General features: G+C 42.0%; 1 protein-coding gene across 4 annotated transcripts in view; it reads right to left on the reverse strand.

The window, feature by feature from the left end:
• The window catches only part of SPAST (spastin), a 52,652-nt gene that overhangs the window by 9,367 nt on the left and 31,060 nt on the right, over window positions 1-12,225 (reverse strand). For all 4 annotated transcript variants that reach the window (XM_077344242.1, XM_077344239.1, XM_077344240.1 and 1 more), the window contains 7 exons: window positions 10,739-10,814; window positions 10,413-10,504; window positions 9,220-9,299; window positions 8,641-8,683; window positions 4,369-4,448; window positions 4,026-4,096; window positions 2,159-2,199 (listed from right to left, as the gene is read on the reverse strand). In XM_077344242.1, the coding sequence (XP_077200357.1) occupies window positions 2,159-2,199; window positions 4,026-4,096; window positions 4,369-4,448; window positions 8,641-8,683; window positions 9,220-9,299; window positions 10,413-10,504; window positions 10,739-10,814 (483 nt within the window). The remainder of the gene's footprint in view (window positions 1-2,158; window positions 2,200-4,025; window positions 4,097-4,368; window positions 4,449-8,640; window positions 8,684-9,219; window positions 9,300-10,412; window positions 10,505-10,738; window positions 10,815-12,225) is intronic.

Genomic DNA, 12,225 nt, shown 5'->3' on the forward strand with positions numbered 1-12,225 from the left:
AAGATGCTTGCTCCTGGGGAGGAAAGCTATGGCAAATCTAGACAGCATCCTAAAAAGCAGAGACATCACCCTGCCAACAAAAGTGCGTTTAGTCAAGGCTATGGTATTCCCAGTTGCAATGTATGGCTGCGAAAGTTGGACCATAAGGAAGGCCGAGCGTCAAAGAATTGAGGCTTTTGAACTCTGGTGCTGGAGAAGACTCTTGCGAGTCCCTTGGACTGCAAGGCGAACAAACCGGTCAGTCCTAGAGGAGATCAACCCTGACTGCTCTTTAGAAGGCCAGATCCTGAAGATGAAACTCAAATACTTTGGCCACCTCATGAGAAGGAAGGACTCCCTGGAGAAGAGCCTAATGCTGGGAGCGATCGAGGGCAAAAGAAGAAGGGACGACAGAGAATGAGGTGGCTGGATGGAGTCACTGAAGCAGTAGGTGCAAACTTAAATGGACTCCGGGGAATGGTAGAGGACAGGAAGGCCTGGAGGATCATTGTCCATGGGGTCGCGATGGGTCGGACACGACTTCGCACGTAACAACAACAACAAAACAATCTAATGCTTTTTATTTTAGCAGAAGACTTCAAAATAATAAATCTGCTCCTGAATTTTAAACCCCAGTTTTGAACATGTAGACTATGTGGTGACACATCCTAAACTGTTTTCAGGATAAAGTTTTATCCATATGAAAAATAGACACCTTTTAGAATGTGTTTGTTTTCTCATGCTCCTGTACTAAATTATAGAAATACATTGCAGATTACCTTCCTATTTCAATTAACTATTTTAATAATGAGGTCCACATTACAAAAATATACAAATACAAACAAGACCATTCACTTTGTGAAACACACTGTTAAAACAGGCATGAAAGTTTAGACAATACAGGTGTGTTGAGGGACAACTCAAAACACTGGTTCCTACATTTAAGATTCTAAATGGTTTAAGGCCACGGTACTCAAAAGACTGTCTCCTCCCATACTGTCCAGCCACCTATGAAGATCCTAGCTGCAGAGGTGAGGTGGGTGGTCATCAGGAACAGGGCTTTTTCAGTGGTGTTGGAATGCTCTTTCCACTTGAGGCTTGCCTGATGCATATATTTCTCTTTAACCATCTGGCTAAAACATAATTCTCTCCAAGCTTTCAGTTAGTAGTAGTAGTAGTAGTAGTAGTAGGAGGAGGAGGAGGAGGAGGAGGAGGAGGAGGAGTTGGTTCTTATATGCCGCTTTTTCCTACCTGAAGGAGGCTCAAAGCGGCTTACAGTCGCCTTCCCATTCCTCTCCCCACAACAGCCACCCTGTGGTCACCCAGCTGGTTGCATGTGGGGGAGCGCAGAATCGAACCTGGCATGCCACATTAGAAGTCCGTACTCCTAACCACTACACCAAACTGGCTCTGGCTGGGCTTTTAACAGTTGTTTTCCAGGTTGCTAGTTTTCACTGTTTATGCTATTTTTAGGGTTTTAGCATGTTTGCAAGCTGCCATGAACTGGATTCTGGAGAGGCAGCATCTACCTATGCTCCCAGGGAGCACTACACTTCACTAACATCAACAAGTTGATGATCCCTGGTCTCAGGGAAACTTGGCTGACCTCGACAAGAGGAAGGGCTTTTTCTATCCTGACCCTCACCTGGTGAAATGAGCTCCCAGATGACATCAGGGCCCTGCCGGAACTAAAACAATTCTGCGAGGCCTACAAAATGGAGTTCTTCCACCAGGCTATCAGTTGAGACAAGTGAACCAACCACCAACCAGAGCTCAAAGCCCCCCCCCTTCACCATCAAATGCACCCACAGAAGAACTGAAGTACAGTGCAATAAAATATTCCATTATTGAAGGTTAAATTCTATTTTGATGCAAGTTTCCTATTATTAAAAACATTATATTCAAAATCAAATTGCTATTATATTGTAATATACTATGAAAGCTTCAACATAAACTGCCCTGAGCTGCAAAGGAGGGTGGTATATAAATATAATTAATACACAAGTTTCCTAAATAAATAAGTACAAATACAATAAAAAAAACACAGTTCCCTTCCCCGATCATTAAATAACCTGTAAAGAGAGCTTTTAGCATTATATTTATATAAGTTATGTTGCAAATAAGGCGAAACAAGGCGAGGCTGGGGGGGATATTGAAAAACAAATATAAAAATGCATACCTCACTAGCAGACATATTCTTCACTTGCTCAGGCTTTAGTTCTGCATATCAGAATAAATACAATCAATGAGCTTCAAAAGAAAATAATCACATCAGAAGGCACAGGATTAGCATCCAAAATTACTATTAGAAAGTTCCATCAGTTTTCAGTTATCAAGGACAGCACATAAAACGACTGATGCAGGTCAATTAGAGAAGTAAAAGCTGTATTTTCTGAGTATTTCAGTATTGGATATTGAACTCAGCTTTGGGGAGACCCATGCCAGATGTTTATGAACAATAGATTTTTACTGGGGATAAGATAAAGGTATCCCCTGTGCAAGCACCAAGTCATGTCTGACATCCTCAAACCCGTATTAGGACAGGATAGTAAAAAAGGCCACATCTTTAAGACTGTTTGGAGATTTCATTTTCAGCAATGGCAGTAATGCATCCACATCTTAGTAACAGTGGAATACGGTCTCTGTCGTCATTCAACCTCAGTAAGCACCATTAAAATATGTCTTACAATATCACACATTATAAAGGTAAAGGTATCCCCTGGGCAAGCACCGAGTCATGTCTGACCCTTGGGGTGACGCCCTCTAGCGTTTTCATGGCAGACTCAATATGGGGTGGTTTGCCAGGGCCTTCCCCAGTCATTACCGTTTACCCACCGGCAAGCTGGGTACTCATTTTACCGACCTTGGAAAGATGGAAGGCTGAGTCAACCTTGAGCCGGCTGCTGGGATTGAACTCCCAGCCTCATGGGCAGAGCTTACAGACTGCATGTCTGCTGCCTTACCACTCTGCGCCACAAGAGGCCCTTTACTGGGGATACACACACACTATTGACCTGCATAGTGCAGGGGGGGGTTGGATTAAATGACCCAAGGAGGTCCCTTCCAACTCTATTGTTCTATGATTCTATGACCAGGATCCAGAAAGGCATATAGGCACACCAAGTGCTTCCATATTATTCTTCCTTTCACCTGCTTCAGTGGGCTGCAGGGTATTATGTTTGACTTGGAGTCAAGCCCATTGCATGCTAGATTGGTGTGTATATGTGTAAGAACTCTGCAGACAGCCTCCCCCTCCCTCCAGGACCTGGAAAGGCTGTGGGCAGCTGTTAGGCAGCTCTCACACAGCAGGGATCTGCAGCCTCCAAGCCTCAGAGAGAAGTGAAAGGATGAGGGGGTGGTCGGGGTGGGAGATGGAAGGCAATTGTCTGGCCACTGGACAGACAGGCAAGCCGGTTGGAGGAGGCACTCAGGGGCGGGACAGCCACCCTGAGTGGGTGTTAAGCGCTGAGTGGCACTTAAGCCATGAGACATCTTAGCCCTTACCAGAAATATTAAGTGGAACAGATGTTCACAAAGATCACCACCCCCACTGCTGTTGGATTCCAACAACTTTACATATCTATTTTAACCCAACATTCCAAAGTCTCTTGACTGTGAATCCCCAGAAGCTAAAACATCATTTATTTGTTCTGCTTGAAAGATCTAACCTTTTGAATGCTCGTTTGCATTATTTTAAATGACAAACATTCCTGTATCTTTCTTTGTGCCTGATTAGTCTAGTGGTGTTCAGAGAAATGAATGTGCTTTGCTGATTCAACACTGCATCCACTAGGAGAATGACAAGCGGATTTTTGTCACAGAAGGTGTGGTAAGAATCTGCCTGCATGATCACAATTCACTCTGTTGGGCAGTCACCAACAGTAATCAGGTTATTAGCAAGGATTTCATGATACCAACTCTGCAAGGATTGCGCGATCTCATCTCTGAAACACTGTTTTAACAGCTTTTGTGTGTCTGTGTGTGTGTGGGGGGGGGTCTAACCACCTTACATTTGTATCTTTCCCTTAGTAGCTAATTATGCTTACCTCTAATAGGACCAAGAGCTGCATCCTTTGCTAAAGCTGTTAAGTCACTTCCCGAGTATCCTTCTGTCATTCTTTATAAGAGGGGGGGGGGGGGAGAATGAACACTTGGTTACAGAGTTTCATGTTGTACTGAATGTTTTACCATTCATCTTACCAATTAGGCTTCAAACACAGTTTTAAAATATCAGGAACATGACAATTTACAATATGTATAGCTTTCAGCTCCACTATTTATATTAAAAGTCAGGAAATCAAGTTCACAAATACCCTTAACAGACACTTTCAGCTACAAATACTGCCATATATGCACCACTAAATGTTAGTGATAAAGAAAGTTACTTACCTAGCTAGCTGTGCCAGATCTTTTTGGGTTAATGGATTTCCTTGCTTACTCAAGAGATTTTTTAGTAAAAGCAATCGAGTCTGTTAAGAAACATTAAATAGTTATAAGTCTCGAAATTATAGAAGACCCATAATTTTATGGGAAGACTCATACTTTTTTCTAAAGCCAGTTTGGTGTAGTGGTTAGGAGTGCAGACTTCTAATCTGGCATGCCAGGTTCGATTCTGCGCTCCCCAACATACAACCAGCTGGGTGACCTTGGGCTCGCCACGGCACTGATAAAACTGTTCTGACCGAGCAGTGATATCAAGGCTCTCTCAGCCTCACCCACCTCACAGGGGGTCTGTTGTGGGGAGAGGAATGGGAAGGCGACTGTAAGCCACTTTGAGCCTCCTTTGGGTAGGGAAAAGCGGCATATAAGAACTCTTCTTCTTCTAAAACCTTATTTTACTCTTTTGAAAAAGAATCCAAAGACATTTTCCACCATGTACTAAAGAGATCAGCAGTCAGATGGTCACAGAGTACCATCTCTATAATATGAGCTCCCATCAAAACATTTTTCTGCTTTCTAAAAGGCCCTGCTGGTAAATATGTAAAAAGAGCAGTGGTTCCATACATCCTGACTCTCTTCATGCATACTGAGAGCAGCAGCAGCAGACGTTGAGGCAAGGTCATTTAGCGGTCAAGGATTTTTTTTTTAAGGCACATTCATGGACATCCCTCCCCTACACACAAGCTGCTCCTTGCCCACTCCATGCAAGTTCTTCTTTGACTTCTCTCCTTCTGTCCACCCAGGCAGGCTTGCTATGCTCTGCACCTGAGCTTGTAGTGCAGACTCTTTTCTCCCAAGAAAGCTAATATTTAATAGGTAGAGCAGTAACTTCTTGCCACAAGTATGGGCAGGAGAGATTCTAAATTTGAGAAAGCCACCCTGTTCTTTACTTTGGTACACCAGGCACTAAGGTGATTTTCCTGCACCTGCCTCTCTTGTCCTATTGCCCACAGCCCTGTACTTGACAGCAGAGATGTCATCGACTCTGGGTCTTCCTCCGTCATGACTAGGGTTGTGTGCGGCGGCGTCTTAATCAGTCATTCCAGGCTGATGCACCCAGCGCCGCACTGCAGGAGGGAGGACAGGCGCGGGCACCAGTGGGTAACTCCACTCCATGCCAGCGTGTGTGCGCCAAGTTACGCACCGGCACCCGCGTCTCCCCTCCCCCCTTCTGTGGCGTGGCGCTGGCTGCGTCGGCCTGGAACGGCTGATTCGGATGCCGCCACACACAACCCTAGGACTCATGACTGACATCACAAGGCTGTCTGTCACATGCTTGCAATTCTCTGCCTGGGTAATAAAAACAGCTACTTACCTGTAACTGGTGTTCTTTGGTTGATCATCTGTGCTTTCACACTGATGGGGTTTGTTCCTCAACTCAGAACCTTCTATCTAAAGCTACATTTTAAGCATGAAACTCCTCTCTTTGAGAAGCAATCTCAACTAGGTGTGCTCAAAGAAGTGGGGGAAATGCTAAGTCCTCACTCAGCTCTTCTATAAAATCCACTACAGACAAGTTTTAAGCTCTACTGCAGAAAACACGTGAATACACAGATGCCACCAGTTACAAGTAGGCAGACTTTCTTTCTCTTGGTCCCTGGATATCACACTGATGGAAAAAGTCTAGAAGGCTAACTTACCAAGTGGAAGGTACAGTATCTCTACAAATACTGAATATTGGGTACCACTCTGCCAAAGAAGGCATCTAATCGAACTCCTAGATTGCACAGACTGACAAAGACCTACACCGATAAATCATGTGGAAGGATGCAGATATGGATAGTAGCTGTAACCCAGTCTGTCAAGAAGCTTACGACTGAAACCTGTGGGTTCCCAGGGGTGCTGTACACACTTAGCCAAGCCCCTCCCCCCTTCAGAACCAATATTCATTCTACAGGCAACACAACATTCTGGAATCCAGCTGTAAGAAAACAAGAAATCTAGTTTAACATGTTTCAAAGATCTGTACTAGACAGTACAAACCTTAAGATCAAGAGTCAAAGGCTATAGCTTGCATGTTCTCTATGTTGCAATATCAGTATTTCATAGTCCAGGCCTTTTGTCCATCAGTATCTAAGCTAGCTCTTCTCCAGGCTCTTGAGCTCAATCATATTATTTGGCCAAGCAGCATCAGGTAAGGATGATACCAAGTCAGGACATTTTCTTGCTGGAACCCTCTAGAACAGTGGTTCTCAACCGCTCTGATGCTGCCACCCCAAATGCAGTGGCGGCATGCACAGGCACGCGAGCAGCATGAAACTTTTTGTTGCTCCATATAGACCAAATTTGTATTCAAGAACCCCAGTCAATGGTGTTCCACTTTACCAATGTTAAAATCTGGTCTCCTTAGGCTATGGTAATGCAAGAGTGAAGGGAGGTGAATTGAAACTGAACTCAGGGATCAGTCTCAGCTGGCTGAGCACATACGAAGAACTGGGATACCTTCCCAAAGTCCAAGTCTCCTGCTGCTTTATTACAACACAGAAACATTTATTCCCAGGGCCCAACATTGGCTGTTGTGGCAAAGGACCTTTACATCACCTTGCTTGCAGTGATGTTTTAGTCCCAGATTTAAACTATGCTGGCTCAGTACTGAAAGGAAGGCACCAGCACCTCCAACATCCAGTGGTACTGAAACTGAGTAAATAGGCCTCTTGATGGCAGATGACAACTTCCCAGCCATTGTATCAAAGGACTTGCCACAAGAGGATCACTTTGGACACAAGAGGATCAAATACATGTGTCTATTTCTGGCAGCAGATTAGGCCTCTCCCATGGGCTGTTTTCAAGGGCACAGGAGGCCGAGATCATGGCCATCAACTGGTGGCAGTCCCTCCTCCCCCACACTTGCTAAAGATTGTCTGCTGCACCACAAATGTGCAGCACTTCAGAAGGATGAAGTAAAATTTAGCTATACACAGCAAACCAAAAGGAAAAAAAATGCCTGGTAATATGTGACTGATTTATCATACAAAGCTGCTAAGGGTTTTGTCATGCAGGTTTCAGCAGAGGGATCAGAGAATTCACCTACTGTTGGACCTGATCAACAACAATTAAATTAAATTAAACCTAGCACTAAATGAATTCTATGATCCCCTGATGAAGCCCATAAAGCAAAACAAGTAGGGGCTTTGAATAAATAATAAACCAGTCACCCACCACCTGGCATTTCTACTCCACCCCCTTTTTTGTTTGCTGTACTGCAGAAGGACAAGTTTGATGGCTGGTGGCATTCATGGAGCTGGAAAAGTAAATGCTGAACTAGCAGACAGTGAAGATCTCTGAGAACAGTGTGCCCTGTCAATGCTGATGCAGCCAAAAGGAAGCTGAGCAGGAAACTGTCACCCCTGCCCCTTAGGCACACACAGTCAAGACTACATGAGAGATGTTTTGTTTTTTTTGCATCTGTCTCTAGAAGGTTGTATGATGCAGAGACCATGAAGAAGAAAGGCTGAAGTTTACTACACTACTAAAACTTGATCAAAAATCATTTTGCTGCTTGCAAGTATGAGAATTGCTAGACTAGCTATTATCACTCGGTGAAAGCTCTTGCTTTTTATTTTAAACAGAAATCTTAAAAAATGAATTCCAATGTTTTAACGTAAATTGTTAGGATTACATATTGCTTTCATGTAGCTAATGCACATCGCAAGTGTTCAACAAAAGCTAAGTTAATAAACCCCGAACAGCTACAGTGTCTAGATAGCTACCACCTCAAATAAATAAACAGTGATACTTTGTTTAATGTGGACATATCTGTTTCCAATAAATGTGGAACTTCTGATAAGAGCTGTACAATAAGATAGAACTGAAATTAGACATACATGGTTAGATCCAGACTACTGTTTGCACAGGTGCAAGGGTTTCTGCCTGCTGAACTTATTCCTCTCCCCACAGTAATCTTGGTGATCATGTAAACATGGGCCAAGCCACAAAGAATGATACTTTACAAGCAGTAACATCTAACAAGGGACCTTTGATTTCTCAAAGTTTATTTCAGTGTTAGCATATGATAAAGATTTTGCTTCTTCAAAGAACCATGAAATCTTTCTAAATGAAAGCTAAAAGGCTTATAGAAGAAAGCAAACGGTGGAACAGAAAAACATATTGCTGCGCACCCTTTACATAAATAATGCACATCATGTTTCTGGGAAACTATGAATTGTAAACTGTGGCTTTAAACCAATGAAATAATCTGGATCCTCATTAGAGTCAACATACCTCTTCATTTGGTAAAGATACATATACACGCTTGGTGAATCGCCTGAAAAACAGATACGACAGAAACTGCAGTAAGGAAATTAAAACACCTTAAAAACCACATCTTAGACATCAATATCTAAGAGCATATATTTTTCTCTCATATTTTTCACTGTGTACTTTTTCTTTTGCTTAATATCTCGGAGCAGACGTCTAGGTAAGAACTGAAAGAACAGTTTTAGTCAGAGATGGCATTAAGATTTTCCCTCTGACAAAAAGCTGCTCATAAATGCAGCACAGTTCTTTGCTAAAAGATATGAACTAGCAAACTAGAGAACGGTTTTAAACTTTGTTCTGTCTAACAGCCATAAAAATTCAAATTTTCGAAAATTCAAACAGAGATAAAATCATGCAACTATATCCAGTTCTTGTGAGAGATACACATAAAGTGCTGCACCCTATATTATCTTAGAGCTTGTCTTAAATTTTGCTAAGGAAAGAGTTGAAAAAAGTAGTAGTGAAAAAAGCTTCAAAGTGACAAGTGGTAACATTTTAAACAATAAACATATCCTTGAACATATTTTGTATGTGTGGCAGTACCTGAGAACAGCATCGTCAAGCTCTTGTGGCCTGTTAGTTGCTCCCATCACAAGTATTCGGTCTTCTCCAGAAGACTGTACCTATTTTTTCCATAAACCATATTTATTACTTCATTTAGAAGCCAAGTTGCAGACTATTAAGAAAGAAAGTTGTGGTAAACACACTGCATGACTAAAACATTACAGTATAAATTGGGAGGAAGTACCCAACTAACTTGCAGTAAATTATAAACAAAACACATCGAATATTCAATTGATTAAACATTCATTTCTTTTAATTTATAGTCTGCCATTTTTTTTACAGAAGATTCAAGGTAGATTAAAGGTCAAAGCCATAAGAACCATTTCCTGACTCAAGCACTAAAAATTACTGAAATTTTCTTTCCATAGAAATGTCCTGCTAAAAGGTTCTGTTCTGCAGATTCTATAGAACAATAGTAGTACAGGAGGCTTCTTGATCTTGTTGGACAGCCAACTGCACCAGGAAATGGCCGTGACAGAGAATAATTTGGTATGGGCAGGTGCTCATCTCACTCATGTGCAGGCCTGCTATTACAGCAGAGCATAGTCGAATAGGTATTGCTTCATATATGTGGGTTCAGGCCACAAAGGGCTTTACAGGTATTAACCAGGACTTAACTGATCTGTAAACGATGTGATTGTAAATCCATGTAATATTCCCGTTCTCCCTAGCTCCTGATACTAATGAGCTTCAGAATTCTGTAGCAACTCTGTCAAGTTCAGGGGCAGTCACTTAGAGAACAAGTTACAATCATCTCTCCTTGAAGTTATCATGGTGTAAACTGGCGGGCACAATATAAGAAACCATCCTTTGTTCTAAAAGGAGATAGAACGAAGCATTTTTTTCACTGCTAGACTAACATCTTGAGCAATAATGCTGAATATAACTCCCAGACACCCACCAAAACTTCAGCATTACAACAAATATCACCTCTGTCATGCCAGTGTAAAAATAAAATATTTTAATCACCAAAAACTTTTAGAAATGTGACTGCTAATAACTACCTGAAAATGTAATGACAGATCTAGGAGTCAGCAGTACCTTAATTCCTTGTTCACTGAGGGGACAAAGAGTCAGAATATTCTAAACCAATGAGCCAAACATGAGCTAGCTACAACTAGTATCCACTGAGAGCTTGCCACTAACATAAACAATGTGAGGCTTATACTTACACCATCAAATTCTATTAAAAATTCTGTTTTTAGACGTCTGCTAGCATCATGTTCACCTTCTCTTCTTTCACATAAGAGACTATCAACCTCATCTGAAAATTGTGAGAAGATTATGAAATTTTCAACCTTTCAAATAAAAGTAGCTTAAAACATTTGGCCTACAGAATATACACCTAAAGGCATCTTTCCTTTCAACAGTTACCAGTACAATTTTGTACATGCTACTTCCTTAAACTGCAAGATTTAAAAAAACAAAATGGATGCTAACTTCAATCACAGATCTTAATTTAAAAATTAATTTGACAATACAAATACTGAAGTCTTACCTATGAAAATTATAGAAGGCTGAAGTTCTCTGGCCACTGCAAAAAGGGCACGCACCAATTTCTCCCCTTCACCAACCTACAAGCATCAAGTACGTACTTTAGAAAATGCATCGTTCTACATTTGTTTTTAACAAAGGTTGGCTGTATATGAAAGACCATGTGCTTGTGATGCCAACTCAGTGCCAGTATGTACGATACGCTCTCTGCATTCTTTGACAAAACCCCATCTTAATGTGTGTCAATGTATTTGTTCAAATCCCAGTGCAATAAAGTGCTGACCATCCTACGTTTCTCCAAAAAGCAACTGTAAATTTTTAAAAAACTGTAATTACAAACTTATATTCAATGCATTGCAAAATCCTGCAGCTGGCTCTAAAGAACTCTCAGAGGTCGTATGAACTGAGCAAAATTATTAGACTGTCAACAGGCTGACAACTTTTGTTTTCTGACCTTATCTGCAAGATGGGGTGCTTAAGGTAACAAAAAATGAAGAGTACAAAGAATTGAGGAAACAATGTTTTAAGGCAGCAGAATTGAAGAAAGGGTAGTAGAAGAATACACACAGATATATTTTTCTCCCATTTCTCTCTTCCCAAAAGCAGTTTCCCAATTTAGGATGGTAAATGAGCAGCAAAAGGGCATAAAAAGATAATCTCATCATTGTGCATTCAGTTATTCTTCTCCTACCTCCCTAAAGGGCAAAGCTACATATTATATACGGTCACTTTCCCTCATATTGTAAAAATGGAACGTAGGCACAGAAGGCTGGAATTATGAGCAGAAAAAAAGCAGTCAGGAAGGTAAGGACAGGAGGACATTGAACAGAAACACAGCCTGAGAAAAAAAAAGTCATGTCTCTTTTATTATTATTATTACATTTATTTTCTGCCCGGAGAACGACTGAAGATGGCGCCGTAACAGCTGGGCTCCTGTCCGGCTCTTAAGCCATGCTGAGGGTCAGGAGCAACTGCACCTGGCAGACCTGAGCAGATACGCAAATCTGCTCGCCGGTCGCCCCAGGAACCGGGAACGGCATCCTGAGGGTCCTACAGATCCGTGGAGAGGGAGGGAGACGAAGCTCTCCGGATCAACCGCGGCATGTGCTTAAGGTCATGATGGCGCCCTTGTCGTAAATAACTTTCTAAGCCTGAAACGACCAGCTGACCCTACATTCTTCCCAGATCATCTTTTACTAGACTGCCAGGAGCTGAAGTCTACAACAGTAAGGATTGAAAGCTTTCTGGCTTTTCCTTTTCTTTCCCCACCAGCTCTTCCCCCACCCTCCTCAACCAATTTACAAGTGAATTCCTTCTTTCATCGAGTGAGAGGCTCCCAGCTAATTATACCCACTAACCAAACAAAGAGAGAGCTTAAGAAAAGAGAGACTTTAAAGTTTTGCTGGAGAGAGTTCAGTGGGGGAAGCTGACTTGATACGAAGATCAACAAACTGATAATTTGGGATCGCTCATGCTCCCACGAGACCTCAC

The sequence above is a fragment of the Paroedura picta genome, chromosome 1, assembly GCF_049243985.1.
Source record: "Paroedura picta isolate Pp20150507F chromosome 1, Ppicta_v3.0, whole genome shotgun sequence".
Classification (NCBI taxonomy): Eukaryota; Metazoa; Chordata; class Lepidosauria; order Squamata; family Gekkonidae; genus Paroedura; species Paroedura picta.